The 16,263-nt window shown below is 42.4% G+C and overlaps 1 protein-coding gene across 2 annotated transcripts in view; it reads right to left on the bottom strand.

Annotated features, from left to right (window-relative positions):
• Positions 1–16,263, bottom strand: part of LOC146776281 (ATP-binding cassette sub-family C member 12-like) — a 1,395,717-nt gene that overhangs the window by 396,700 nt on the left and 982,754 nt on the right. For both annotated transcript variants that reach the window (XM_085639684.1, XM_085639683.1), the window contains exons 21-22: positions 14,252–14,458; positions 8,088–8,314 (exon numbers count right to left, since the gene is read on the bottom strand). In XM_085639684.1, the coding sequence (XP_085495810.1) occupies positions 8,088–8,314; positions 14,252–14,458 (434 nt within the window). The remainder of the gene's footprint in view (positions 1–8,087; positions 8,315–14,251; positions 14,459–16,263) is intronic.

Raw genomic sequence — 16,263 nt, 5'->3', positions numbered from 1 at the left:
TTCATATCTTCAATCTTTATATCCCAGCATTTCAAAGACCTTTTTCCACACATCATAACAAAAGTTTTATCTTTGTGAATTATCAGGCCTAAATTCTCCATGTAATTAGCAAAGCTTGTTGATAGGCATTGAAATACCACAGGAGTACAGGCCATGAACATGACATTATCAGCGTAGAGTAGGGCAGGTATCAGAAGATGTCCAAATTGTAGTAGATCACTACACTGGCCTACTAAAACATTTCCCAAACTGTTATTGTAAAGTGTGAAGAGGAAAGAGGAAAGGTGCCAGTATGCAATCCTGCCAAACCCCTCTCTCTGTGTTGAACCATCGGATACATTCTTCCTTAACCCCATACTGCACCCTGGCCCTGCCTCCAGAATATAGTTGCCAAAGAAACTGTAACGAGGGAGGGTCAACTCCTAGGTCAGCAATGATGGCCCACAGTTTATTATGCACCACACAATTGAAGGCTGATGATAAATCTATCAAGGCTAACATCAGACTGCATGCTTAGCCTGGGTATACTTTTCAATGAAAAGAGTCACGTCCTGCTACTTTAACCAGTGTGTCCAGTATTGAAATTGGCAGGTAGCAAGAGGGGTTAGGTCAATTTCCCTTCTTATAGATTGGCACTATGAGTGAGTCTGACCAGGTTTCAAGAAATCCTATGCTACAACAGGCTTCTAGGACCAACGTCAATAGGGGGGCCCAAAGAGCAAGATTAGCTTTAAAAAGGTCCAGAGGTATTCCATCGGGACCTGGTGCTTTTACTCCTTTGCTCAATTATAATGCCTTGATGACCTCCTCAATAAGAATGGAAGTTGAATGGGGCTGTGAGAAGGGGCACCAATATGAGTGGGCAATGTCAAGAGACCAGAATCACTCTGCTGCTTCTTGGGCTTCTTATAAATGCTGGAGAACTAAGCTACCCATTCTAATTCGCTAATAGCAATCTCCAATTAGTGGACATCTGCTGACCTTATAAAGGGGGGATTTATCGCAAGCTAAAAGGCAGTCTTATCATTGTTAAAGCTTGCTTCAGGCAGAGACTCACGGTCTTCACCTCTTAGTACTGTTCTCCACTGATTTAGGGCTAGTTTATACTTCCTCCTATCTGCCTGTATTTTCTGCTTACATTTAGGTGATTTATGTAAAGCATCTTTTGATTTCCTATGAGTCTTAGAGTATGTCGAGTCAAACCACCCTTTCCTCTTGCATGCTGAATGCCTTTTAACAACAAATAGCCCATCCTTAATCCTTATTCTTTGTTGACGTGAAGGTCTCTATAACTTTAGCATGGTCCATTGTGTCGTATCTTCACGCACAGGCGGTAACTCAACCCTTTACCACCCGTGCGTGAAGATATGCGACGCAAGCAATAGCAACGACTGTGCTTTTCTGAAAGGGACGGGATATTATACATTGTACACGTCCTATTGACCTGTTGGGAGCTGGTATATGGGCCCATGGCTCCCACTAGTCTCTTTTTATTGTTGTGTGTCCAGGGAGGTGATTGCTGACCTCGTTAGCCCAGATGAATTTGCCACAAATAAATTGGCAATGAAACATGTTGGCCGTCATTAATATGGTATACAACATGCTGTGTTTTTAATCGCGGGATAGACTCCTTAATTGGAATAAAAAAGATAATAACTGTGAGTCTACCCCTTTTCTCTATATGTTTTGATTTTGAGACTTCCTTGTCTCTGTTTTTCACGGGGGACACCAATTCTTTGTGTTTATTCCTTTCTCTTCACTGGACATATCACTTTTTCTATGAGAAAGTTATCGATGATGAAATGAACGTGGGCAAGCTGGTGAGAACCTACCAGTAGCTCCTCTGGTGGTGCGCACGTGAGATACTTTCTCTTTCTTTACACAATTTTGTCACCTATTTCTTGGGAAAAAGGAGGGGGTGTGTGTAAAGTGAGATAAGCCATAAAACTGTTTGGAGGACTGACTGCTCACTCTTTATTTTCTATCTCTTTGAATTTTTAGAATATGTGGCACATTGGATGGGGTTACACCAAGTCATTAGATGGGTGACGGAGGTTTTTGATTAATTTGTCTTTCCTCCTCCCATTCCAGATTAAAATAATATGTGCTATTGAGTGCCAGTTCTTGTTTGTTTAAATGATAATTGAATGGAGGGTGTTCTGGCACGTTTTCCCTCTATAGCTCCTTTTTTGATTCACCAATAAGCGAAGTGCCTGCAACTAATAAGGCCGGACAAAGTACACCTTGTATGGTGTCCCATACACGACATAGCCCTACCTTTAAATACTGGCACCAGCTTAGCTAATACCCATGTTAATGGCTCAACCAATATTTTATACTGGAATGTGGCAGGCCTGCGTAAAATTTACTGTGGTAGAATGGGTGGATTTTGTTACTAATTTTAACATTCTCTACCTCCAGGAGACCTGGGTGGTACACCCGATAAATGTTAATTGGTATCAGACATATCATACCCCTGCAGTGTCGTCCACCTCTGGGAGACCCAAAGGGGGACTATGCACTTACATTTCGTATTACATGTCCCCTACTAGTATATATATGGCAGTGTCTAATGTGTATTATCAGCTTATTACCATCGAATTGCCCCCCGAGTGCCTGCTAGGAATAGTGAACATTTATAATAATGCTCCTATCCGGGAAAAATGTCCTGTTCTTCAACAATTGGAATAGAACCTTGAGTTCAATTGTAATGTTACCAAGAAAGAACTGATTATACTTTGGGGTGGGGATTTTATTATCAACCTGTGTTCAAAGTGCTCGAAGTCTCACATTAGGAATTGGGGCTGCTTTGTAAAAGCGTGTACTGCTCATGAGGTGGATCCGGTTTCTAGGAGCCGGTGAAGATTCTTGAGTTGCCAAGGGATGGATTTTTTAAAACTCTTGCCCCCTCTACTCTGGCTGCTTGATGGGCAGCTATCTGTGCCTGCAGGTTGGTTGGGAGATGCTGTGGAGGGAATTGCTCCTTTGGTGGCTCGGTTGTTGCAGTTTTCCGCTCCTCCGGCGGGTGTCTCTGGTGACTGTTCCTTCCTGTGACTTGTTGACTGTCCCTCAGGGTCTTCAGTTGTCTTCTTTTGAGCCTTTGATGGTTGCCAATTTGCTATGGTTCTCTGCTTAGTTGGCTTTTTGTTGGCCATTACCCACCGGTTGGGGGAATTGGGGGCTTCGTTCATTTCCTATCCCTTTTTACAGTTCCTGTCGGATATGATGATTTTGCGTTTGTATTCAGCTTTTGTCCCCAAGCTTTCTTCTTAATTCCATTTTCTGTAGGAGGTTGTTCTTCCTGATTTTCCTGGGGAGGTTGATGGTCTGGTTCCCTCCCTTATCCTACTTCCTGTGTTCAGAGTGGCATTTCAATTAATATGGAATTCATAGACAGGGGAGAGGCCAGAACATTAAAATACCCCCACTTCCAATCAAAGCTCTTATGGCACTAAGCAAACAAAGGAAGCCATCACAACCCTCTCCAGAAAGGGAAGTCTCTTCCATCCAAGCGTCTATCCAAACATCCTTCCATCCACCTGCTAATATACAAAATGTCACCTTTATAGTCTGTCATCTCCACAATCTTTCACCTATCATTCAGCTTTAACCATTATATCCATCCACCCATCTATATCCAAACCTATGCATACATCTCCAAGCCTATTCATCCATCCATTCATCTATTCATCCATCCACCCTTTCACTCATCCATCTTTCCATCCACCCTTTCATTCATCCATCCTTTCTGTCATCCATCCACCCTTTCACTACATCCATCCGTGCACTCCATCTATTCATCCTCTCTTTCACTCATCCATCCATCCAACCTTTCACTCAGCCATCCAATCATCTATCCTTTCACTCATCCTTCTAACCATCCACTCATCCATCCATCCATTTATCCTTTCACTCATCCATTCACTCACTCATCCATTCATGCTTTCATTCACCTGTCCATCCATCCACCTTCACTTTCACTCATTCAACCATTCTTTCACTTATCCATCCACCCTTTCATCCATCCATCTTCCTTTCACTCATCCATCCATCCACCCTTTTATCCTTCCAACCAACCTCCCTTTTACTCATGCATCCACCCTTTCATTCATCCATCCTTTTACTCATCCACCCTTTCACTCATCTATCCACCCTTTCACTCATCCATCCACTTTTTCACTGTATCCATCCACACATCCACCTTTTCACTACATCCATCTGTCCTTCCTCCCTTTCACTCATCCTTTATATCAATCAATCCATCCACCCTTTCTTTCACTCAGCCACCCATCCATTCATCCACCCACCCTCCCTTTCATTCACCCATCCATTCTTTCAATCCTTCATTCACCCTTTTTATCCATCTACCCACCCCTTTACTAATGCATCCATTATTTCACTCATCCATCTTTTTATCCATCCTTTAAGTCATTCATCCATCCATCATCACATCAACCATCCTTTCACTCACCCATCCATCCACTCTTTCACTCTCATGCATTCATCCTTTCACTCACTCACTCTCCTTTGTCTGCCAAGCTGCAGACAGAGGAGGCCCATCAAGAACACCACCCTGATGTAGCTTCTAAAGTTGGGGGTTCATGACCTCACAACATCGATACTTTCACTCATCCACCCATCCATTCATCCATCCATCCTTCCATCCTTTTGCTCATCCATTTATCTACCCTTTCACTTCACCCATTCATCCATCCATCCTTTCACTAATCCATCCATCCATCCTTTCTCATCATCTATCCACCTTTTCACTCATCCATCCATTCACCCTTTCATCAATCCACCCATCCATCCACCCTCCCTTTCATTCATTCATCCATTCTTTCATTTATCAATCCAACCACAGTTTTGTCCATCTATTCATCCAATCTTCCACTCATCTATTCATTCTTTCACTCATCCACACTTACATCCATCTTTTCACTCATTCATTCATCCATCTATCCACCCTTCCGCCATTTCACTCACCAATCCACCTTTTCACTCACGCACCTATCCATAAGTGCTTTCCCTCCCTCAACCATCCAACCAGTCACCCTTTCACGGTAATTAGATCCTTTTTTTCTGCAGACAGAAGAGACTCCTGCAGAACTCCACACCTGTTTTAGCTGATTAAGCAGGAGGTTCAGGAAGCCCCTGTATAAAATATATGACAGTAGAGGGTAAACATTCCCAAGAGCAGTTGTGTAATTCTTGGGTGTGAGTCACTCATATGAATTATCTTTTACACTTATGTAAACAGACATTGTGCATATTACACTTGTGTAAATGTAATTTTAAAGTACAATTTCACGTGAAACCTTTTTTTCTCCAGGGAGGTTGTGTAGAAAGCTCGGCGCCTACTCCTTCTACCGCTTCGGCTGTGGTCCCTCTCTATTTGCACCATAATACATATGTATTCCTACCTTCTGGTAGACTGTGCCTTGTAAAAGTCTGTGAATGTTCTCAATCTCACAGGTTTGAGGGTGTTTATCATCTTTACAAGGCATCCCCTAACCTGAACACCAACTATCCACCCCCTTGAGCACATCGGATGACACCAAATTACACGCTGGCGTAATGTTATGCTTGAGTAAATAACATCACTAAAACAACTGCGTATTTTGAAAATACGCATCACGAATGTACACTTGAGGTAAGCCATTTCCACATCTAAATGCAAATGAGTTTCGCAAATGGTTTCCTGGGGTTTATTTTTTCATCACCTTTATGCTTGCAAGGTAGAAAGAGGAGGCTCAATCACCGGTACCATTTGGCTGGGATGCAGCAGCTCTCATCTCTAGTTTTATTGTGTGGATTCATCCTCCTCCATCATGTCAGTATTGCTTTCTTTCCAGGCACGGCGGTCAGACTCCCAACGAGCAAGTGGAAGAACATCACCTTCAAGCTGCAGGCGATGGAATGGCCGGTTTGCTTGTGCTATCAAACTTCTGACCAGCCTATGGGATGGCTGACCAAGGAACACTGTATGTGATGACGGGGTGTTGTTCTCAGTGAGTTTTCATCAGTTCTCGTCGGGGGACTCGGTGCGCAGGAGAGTTTTTCAAGATCCTCTATTGGAGGGGAGGTACCAAGGGGAATGTTTTTCAGACACTTTTCAATATGCATATGGTATCACTTATAATACTTCTATTTCTCTTCCTGCCACTCTCTTGCTTATTGTAAGCACTGTACGCAATAAGTGACTATTTTGCCAGCCGGCATTTTTTGGCTCTGTGCCCTCTCTCTCGTTTAAGAATAGAAAACTAAAACCTACTTCCTACCGACCTGCAGATGACTCAGCCCAGTTCTGGTGGTGACATTGCAGGTTTAGCAACAGGACATACATTTCTAACACCAAACATGACTCGAACTGGAATGCGTGTATTTCTGTACATTCTTTGGGGTGTTGAGAGCATGATGTCAACAATGTTCGGGATGTAACCTGTGGTATACAACGGCAGCTCAACACAACGGGTTACACAGTTCAACACAATAGGAGAAAAGCTGTTCTTACTACCACTGACATCTCTCTATGAACACGACAGCCCCAACTTCAGGACAATTGCTATAACGAGAAGGGGGGATTGTGGAATATATCAGCAATGTGAGTTTAGCTAAGTTTAGGCACCAAAGTGAAATAATAATTATATCGCTGGTTGACAACACGCAAATGCCGAGTTTGCATTTGCGGCCTGCTATTTAAGTTTGGCTTTTTCTTGTCAAATTAAAGAGGGCAAAGTTATAAGTTAGCTTGACGAATCAAACATACAAATAAAAATCAATTCTAGCCTGTGTTTCGTGTACAATATTTTACTCTATATGAGAGGCTTGCTGTGGTTTCATGTAAAGATATAAATCCAAGGGGCATATTTGCAAGGCCCCTGCACCACCGGAGTGTCATTTTTTTAAGCTCTAGTGGTGCACAATGCTGAGCCAGATTTACAAGGCCACGTAAAGCCAACCTGTGCGGCTTTTCAAGGCCTTGGAAATATGGCCCCTTTTCACGCATTACTCTGCGTGATAGGGGATTTCCATACGCGTTGCTGTGGGTGTTCCCCCGTAACACTCTTGGATTCTGCTGCTTTTCCAGATTTACGAGGTTTCGTAAACTTGGGAATGCGTTACAGTCTAATGCTTCCACAGAGGAGGCGTTAAAGTGGCGCAACGAGGAGAAATAACTTTATTTCTCCTCACTTTTTGCTCTTTCTACGTGTGCTGCATTCTGGAGTAAAAGGTCATCAATGATTGATTCTGTGCAGGAAGGTGTGCCTTACTGCACAAACCAAGAATCCCTGCTATGCAGGCACCCTTGCACCACAGTGCAAGGGAGCCTGCATTGGCGCTAGGTGGCCACTGTGCGCCCACACAGAGGAAAGCACAGGGCTGTGTCATATTGCTGTAAATACGATGCATCCCTGCACTTTCCTAATGACGCAGCTTGGCGCAGCAAGATGGCCTGCAGCGCTGCGTTATATTTTCTAATAAATATGCCCCCAATGTCTTTACCATCTGCACCCCACCCCTCACATGACTTTCACATCAATAACATTTATGGTGCCATGGATACTATGCATTTCCCCTCAAGTGTGGCCTGTGCTGATCATAGCAAGCTTTTGGTTTCTTTGATAGTGTTTGGAAAAAGTCAACAGTGGGAGGAGGCGACGAGAGGCAAGGGGCAGCAACAACAGGCCGGCAACCACAGGGGGGGGGGGGGAGCTACAGGGGAAGGGTGAAGCAACAAGGACAGGAGAACAGAAAGCAATACCGACAAGTGCCACAATAGCAGCACAAGCAACGGTTGGCCACGAATAAAGAAATGAATCAGTACTTGGGCAATGCTCAATCGAATAGTCAAACTCAGGATGAAGATAGTCAATCCGACGTGCTGACCAATGAAAAGCAAGGAAATGAGAGTGGCCATGAAGCCAAACAATGGTAAGCAATAATAAGGCTAGCTAAAAGAAAAAGCAGATCATCACAAGCCAGCGACAGTGCATGGGCTGTCTAGGGCGAGACCTAAAACGCCATACTTCTACTTATTATCCAGCATATATAACCCTGCTATAGCAACCTCTTTGTCAACTTACTTCATGAGAAAGAAAAAGACAACAGCGAGGATTGCGACCTCGATAAGAAGGTAGGGAAACACAAAGGAGACGATGGCTATAGTGAAAAAAATCATGAACGCCTGCTGCATAAAGTTTTCCACTTGAAATGGGAGCCTCACATCCACCTCATCCATGTCTTTGGAGAAGCGGTTCATCAGCCTTCCGGTGGGAGTTGTATCGAAGAAGCTCATTGGGCTCTGCAAAACCTGTGGAGAAGATATTGCGTAAGGAATGAGTAAAATAATGCATGTGTCTGAACTTGATGATAAAGCTACAAGTGATGTGGGATTGGCTGTTGCTACCAAAAATTATCATCTGCAACACCACGCATGCGCCTAAGTCTGCACAAAACAAATGGGTGTTATTAGCCAATCAAACGCGAAGCATAAGTCCCACAATATTTTCATGAGATAGTTGAAAGAACAAGTTTTGTCAGTATTTTGTCGCTAGTATGTAAAATACAAATGTTAAACGTTTCTCTGTTGAGTTATTCCCTTAAGGCAACAACATTGTTAACATTTACAATAATATACAGCACATATCATGAACAATTTGACATACATTTCCTTTTAGAATACATTTGTATTTCAATATTGGGAAACACACTGCTAGATTCACAATCAAAAGGGGAAAGGTAGTATGGTCTAAAAATCATTTTATCCTTCCAGGTCAAAGAAAGAGTTACTAAATAAATCGCGATTACTCACAAGCTAACAGGAGTCCTCACAGAACTCCTTCACAGTGTAATATATCACGTGTACCAGGGTTGTATGCCCAAATACCATGCAAACAAATACTGCCTGAAATACATTTTGTGCCCTGAATACTGTTTACAAAAATATTGTCTAATTGGGTCTAGATTTTCTATTAGTGACTGTTATGATCTGTGGTTCGGACTTAACTTTTCACACTCGTATACTAGTCGATCAGTATACTCTGAACCCATTCGCTCTATGCTCAAATTGGGGAAAGAAAGGCTGGCAGTGCATTGGGAACGTCAGCAACACTCCGTGAAAGTTTTGGTGACAGACTTTGCATCTTTGGAGAATGCACAACACAGAGGCGGCCGAGGCCAAACACAGAAACTACATTTCCCATAAGGCCACATACCCCTTATGATATTTGAAAATATAAGTGGCCACTAGAAAGATATAAAGTACACATTTCCCCATGGCCTGCAGCATCCTTGATAGCGAGTCCTGACACGATTTTGATGCAGCCAGGACCTCGATTCCAGTCATTATGAAAACCCACAGGGTTGTCTTTTTTACTTTTGAAAGCATGTTTAAAGTTGAAGGCGAATACTGAGAAGCATTCTAAGGAGTATAATTATGTTCCAGAAACAAACTTGAATAGTGTAAAGCACTTTTTCAGGGTTGTATCCTATTCCTAGCATGCATGTGCTCAGGAAAGTGACTATTTAATTCGAGTGTGAGATATATCTTTGTAATAAATGCTTGTTACAGTGAAGTTTATGAAATAGCCTTGAATGTGGATCAAAACCAGAGACTATTTACTCATTAAAGCAAAAACTAGGTGAGTTCTCAGAGATGGGATCGAGGATAAGCTACATAGATATTATTTGTGTTTCAGGTTCGAGGATGTCTTAGTCCCACCAATATCCCAAAGACTGTGAGGCATAGGGATATTCTTATGGCTCATGATTTGTTGTAGAATATCTTAGGTGCTTCTATAAGGTGATAAGTAATCAAATATGTCAATCTTGTTTTTAGATATCCACAATGAACCAGTACATGTCAGCAACCAGCATAAAAGTCAGAGCAGCGATATTCAATATCTCTCTTTTTCTTCTATCCCATACACTTTTTTCAGTCTATCGATAACCAATATATTCTTATTTTGAATGGTTCCCTGTGGATACAGAGAAGTTGTTTGCTCCGGATGAATTTGAATTTTATGATAGTGCATTCAGACATTAACTCTATTTGGTAGATATTTTTGTAAACAAAATGAAGGACTACACATTTTTGTCAGATGGTATTTTGGTACCATGCCATGCATAGTCAAGGTATCCAACTCCATTTTATTTTTGCTCCATAATTTTCAAGGCAGGAATCACATCCATCATATTATCAATAACTATGTAGAGAACTATCCATCATCAATGCCACAAGAAATTGGGAATATTAGTTAAAGAGGAGTGGTGACCAACCTTTACTAATAACCTAATTTCTAGTTAGGGTGAATCACCGAAGCCACTAAATAAACCTAAGCTCAACCCTTTGGTGGCTATGGAACAGAGCAGACAGGCTTACCTTGCAGGAAATCTGTGAAATATTTATGCAGTACCAAAACAGTAATAAAGTCAACCTCCTCTCTAACAGTGCCTGACACCAACATCCCACTAAATTACACATAAACCCTCGCACCCAGAGCAAAGACCGCTCAGATAGACCCAACTCAGCTACCAGAACAGATCAGAACATCAACGCCAGTCCCTCTCTCCAACCAAACTATTCTCTCGATAACCTGCCCCAATCAACCACCACCCCCCTCTCCATCCCTCCACACCTTGAGAGACATCACCCCTCACCAAACTGAAGACTGGCTTACTACAATGTTCACACAACTCACTCACTGCATTGACCCTACCAGGGAAGTCACAAGTGCTATCTCTGATCACCCTTTCATTGACCTCCACTTAGGAGAATCTAGAACACCTCACACCTGACTACTCGCAGAAAAACTCCTCCACACCCTCATCACCAAACCAAATACCCACGATCAATCTAAATGAGTAACTAAGTCTTATGGAAAGTTAACTCGAGAAAGTAATGTTGGGTATCAACAAGACCCTAATGAACCTGAAAACCTATCCTGAGGATGCTCATTGCCCACATCTCTCGCCTTTCTCCATCACCAAACTACCCCTTCAGCTGTCTAAAATACAATCAAATAGCTGGATCACAGTACCTCTCAACAACCAAGCTCACAGGAGGAAACAATCAAGCCCCACGATGTCCCACAATAAGGCGACAGAGCTAGCTCACTAGCACGCCAACCAGAAAAAAAAAACACCTCCAAGATTCAGGTGATCACTGGTATCGGGAGAGGCATTATACCATCTAGAAAAACTGCCAGAATACCAGTACAGCACATTAATATTCCCAGGGCACCTCGCTCAGAAGTACAACATCAGCAGAAATATCAACTGCTTGCTCATAAACTGTAGACCTGCATCCAAACATGCAAGTCATCTGGCTCAAGCCGTGCTCAGCCACGACATCAATATTGAATTCTTCAGAAAAACTTGGCTTAATGAATCATCATACCCAATCATTGATTTACTAGTCCCTCCTGAGTTCTCAATCATCAAAAAAGATAAAGGATCGCCAAGGCGGTGGCTTAGGTATAATCTACAAGAATACCATAACTATGGCGGAAACAAACACCTTGACCTACAGCATATTTGAATATCTAAGCACTACTATAATGACGAAAAACAATAAAACAACAAAATGTCACCTCCTCTATCACCCGACTGGCAACGCTTTCGCCATTGGTTCAGACCTGGTAACTCACAGCTCACTCTCCAATTCCAATAATATAATCCTAGGTGACTTCAACCTCCATTAGAATGATGAGAAAACACACTAATGCAATCCTTAAATGAACTCTTACTCAGTAATAGACCTACCCAATACTGCAAAGAACAAACCCATACCAGAGGCTCAACCCTGGATGCCAATATATCCCAGGACAAAGCGATAACCTTTGATAACATCCTCCCAGTCGACTGCTTGGATCACCGCATCATTCTGTTCCACATAAACCAGGCAGAACCACACACTATCCATACTAAGAAAGTTCTCCGGTGGACTAGAAACATAGGCCAGATTCCCTTGGCTGCTTTAGAATAAATAATGATATTACTACTTCCCCAATGACAAATAACCTCTCAACGAATGAACTTACAAGTTCAACCCACTATAACTCAGCTAATTCAGCCTTCCTAGACCACGTAGCCCCTCTGAAACTAATAAGGATTAGAGGCATCCCCTTGATATCCTGGTTTAACAAAGACCTCAACACTGAAAGACCGCAACTAAGAGCTGCAGAAAGACTCTGGCGAACAAATCCATCCTTAACCCATCTCCATAAGCTCAGAGAGGAACACAGGAAATATAAAAATCACATCATGAAAGAAATAGCAGCCTTCTTCTGCAAGCTCTAGACAACGCAAAGAAAATGCCCCAAAAAAATTCTTAACATCATTAAACAACAGACCTCCAAACCTCCCAAAAAAGCCCCTCGGGTCTCCAAAGAACACTGTGACAAATATGCAAAATTGTTTGATGACACTGTCAAATTCAAGCATCCACTGGAATCACACCCCCATAACAGATTATTAAAACTCCCCTACTCTCTCCTCAGACTTCCAAGCAGTGATCGCTCTACCTGAGATTGATGGGTGCAACCAAATCCCAGGATCCCTCAGAATCCTCAGAAGAAGAAATATATTCAACATACTAACGGAAACGGACATTTCTAAGTTAATTGCTAATTCAAAACCCTCATCCCACCTCACAGACCTCTTCCCCGCCTCCCTGGTAGAAAACAATTCAATCACATCACTACCCCACTCTAGACAATGATAATGAACAGCTCCCTAAATATGCCAAACTGCCTACAATTAGGCCAAGTCACTTCACTGCTAAAAAAACAGGATCAGGCCTTGATGACCTCAACAACTTTAGGCCCAACCCAAACCTTCCCTTCCTGGAAAAAAGTAGTGAGAAATGTGTCCTATCCCAAATCACCCAACACCTCGACACTAACAATCTTCTTCACTCACACCAATTGGGCTTGAGAAAGGGATGTAGCACAGAAACAGCTATACTGAATATAGCTGATGATATACACAAATCTCTGGATGCTGGACGATGCTCCCTGATCATCCTTCTAGACTCATCAGTGGTCTTCGGCACGATCAACCACAAGCTTCTTCTAAACACCCTCAAACAACAGATTGGAGCTGATGGATTGGTTCTGTGATGGTTCACATAATTTTTTTATAACCGCTCTCAACAAATAACAAAACAACTCAACTTCAGACCTCTGTTATAACCAGCGGTGTTTCCCAAGGCTTAGTCCACCCACCTACACTCTTCAATATCTACATGGTGCCCCTCTTACTCAAACAAGCAAACTTCTCCTACCACATCTGTGCAGATGACATCCAGCTCTACCTGGAAATATCCTTTCTAGATGATATACGCCGACTAAATTATACGCTTATAAAAATCCTAAACTGGCTCTCAGACAACCACCTGAAACTCAACCAAGAAAAGACAGAAATTCTTCTCCTCTCCAACAACGGACAGACTCCCCCAGGTCTCTAAACTGCATAAGAGCCTAACATTCAGCCTGCCTGTGACAGCGTCTGCAGCGTGTTCCTAGACGGTGTGGCGTGCATGTCACACCGTGCAGGAACAGGCCTGCAACTCCAGGGGGCACAACATGTGCCCCCCTGCATGCCCCCTCAGGTCCAGGAGTGGCACGGGGGCCCTGTTATAACACCCTTTGTTGCCTCTCCACCACCCTTTTCATGGCAGGCTCACCACCATGAAAGGGGCGGCGGAGAGTAGCTAATAATATGCTTGGCGGTGCCACAGCGGCACTGAAAGCATATTGCAGCTACCTGACCGCTGACTGTCCAACTCGTAATATTGCAGGCGGGCCTGCAATGTGGCAGTGTTCAGACTGCCACAGTGAGTACGGACGTCCATAAGGCCCTATGTAATGACTGTGAGTAGTAAGTAATGGGACTATTAACTTATAAGAAACATGAAGGCCAGGACCTTGAATCACGTGTGATTTAATTTAAAGAAGGCTACATAAAGATTGCTTTGAATGAAGGAATGAATGAAAAACTACTTGTAAAGGGCAAACAGCTACTTCTGTGAAGTATCCCAGCTTTCTGAGCTAGAGAAACATTGGACAGTAGGACTGGATTGGGGTCAAAATGAGATTGCTGAAGATTATCATCAAAACAGAGCACTTTAATGTTTACATATTGACAAATTTGAAAAGTTTTTATAAAACCCCAAAATACATTTAACAACCAGACATAAAGTGTCTGCACACAATTTCGTAAACATGAGTACCCATGTATACTGTACCTTGTAGAATACTTTGTCGTGTAGATTTGAAGAGGCTTTTAATGTGGCCTTTGTGAAAGCAAAACCTTTAATGAAACTGAAAACAATTATTCCCACTATCGTCATTCCGTAGATTAGCTGGTAAAAACTCAAGTCAGGATTGTCAGTTATGCTTTCTGGATTACAAACTGGTGCGGAAGTCTCATTGTTAAGTATGCTGCAATTTCTCTGCAAAACAGGAATACCAACATTTAAACAAATTATCTAGTGTGAACTCAACTTTAAAGAAAATATGCTAAAACATACACATTACTCAAGATTTAGGTTAGTTAAGGGGGTCTGGCAACATGATGGTCAGGATAGCACATTACCCACCACAGAGCAGACTCCTTATGTTCACACACAAATGCCAGGAAGGGCAGCGCGTATGTAGACTGATTGGTAATTGGATTGGCTACTATGCAATTTATTACACTGACCTGAACCTAAGAGCATGTGGGCAGGTCTGACTGGGTTGGTAAAGCCATTCAATAAGCTGAAGAGGCAACAGCTTTCTTAGAGTGGCCTGGACGTCCAGAAAATCAAATCAAATTTTTGTCAATTTATGTGGGCTCCCTGTGAGGAATGTGTTTAATTTGAACCCACCAAGCACTTCAGACAATCTGACTTTTAATCCTGTGACCATCAGACTGGGCCAAACAAAATATGATTCAAATAGCTATTTGCAAAAAAGGTGTTCAGAGTTGCTATCCCTACAGTTGATCACTAATAAACTAATTTGAGAATTGGGAAACAGTAATGGTACAATTTTGTATAGACATTTAAAGCTTTGATAAATTTCCATTATAATTTGTGCAAAATGAAAATATCTCAAAACTGTTGCATGCTATGTTTTTTCTGCCGTTGACGTGTTTTATTTCATCCTGCATTTTTTTTTTTGTTGGCAGCAAAGCAGAAACTATCACAAAAAGAACCAATAATGTAAAGAAATTAAACAATATCATATTATAAAAGTCAGTGTCAGATCCTAGATCAGGAATGTGAAGGACTGATGCAGAGGTAAATGGCATTGTAAGTGAAGCAAACAAATCTCTGTAAAAAATACAAACCGCAGCGAAGCTGACCTGGTGTCTCATTCGCCATATATTTCAGCCAAACTTCCTGCATACATTTTTTTCCATCAGTTTGCTTGGCTGGAACTTGATCAAACATGTAGTGTTCACACATTTCGGCATACCAGCATATGGGTGAAAAGGGTTGTTGCTATTACAGTTACGTGCTGTAATCAGTTTGGCCACCACTAATGTCATGAAAATGAAACCATGCTTACAGTTCTTGTTAAGACCTATCCTAATGGTAACTATGGATGACTGTATACCAAGACCCAAGCAATTTCACACTATTTTAAAAACGTCCCATTAGACAACCAGGTGAATTCTGCCTGGAGATTCATATCTGCAACTAGGTCAGCAGGAAAGTGGGTTTCTGCATTGTGACTATGTCTAGAGAAAGACTTTCTCTCAAGATTAATCTCATAATATTCCATAACGGGAAGATTTGGATGCAACTGCTCTGTCACGACTGTGTTAAACTCTGCCACAAATTCAAACCATAGTTGAAGATATCCGTCACCACCCCCAAGTTTTCTAGCACCCCTTACTGCAGCAGGTGCAAAGTATCAGAGAGCCAGAAGCCCAATGCCCTCAACACTTCCCACCCTGAAACGCACCCAACCTGGATCAGGCTGTCAGAAACCTCACCACCTGGATCACAGATTGTGCTGACAATGTCACCCCCATCAGGCCCAGCAGATGCAAGAGATCTACCAAATAGGCCAGATGGTAAAACAAAGATCTGGAAGTTGCAAAATGTGACTGTAAGCAAATAGAAATGAAATGGTGCACCAACAAGGAGACCGCAGACAGGACCACCATTAAAAAGGCCCTCAACAACTACTACCAACTACTAAGAGAAACTAAAAAGAACACCCTTGCAGACCACACTGAAGCCAGCTCCAACCACAGCAAAGAACT

The sequence above is a fragment of the Triturus cristatus genome, chromosome 12 (genome assembly GCF_964204655.1).
Source record: "Triturus cristatus chromosome 12, aTriCri1.1, whole genome shotgun sequence".
NCBI classification, from domain to species: domain Eukaryota; kingdom Metazoa; phylum Chordata; class Amphibia; order Caudata; family Salamandridae; genus Triturus; species Triturus cristatus.
Note: the sequence above shows the minus strand (reverse complement) of the source record. Positions and strands in the feature narration are given on the sequence as shown.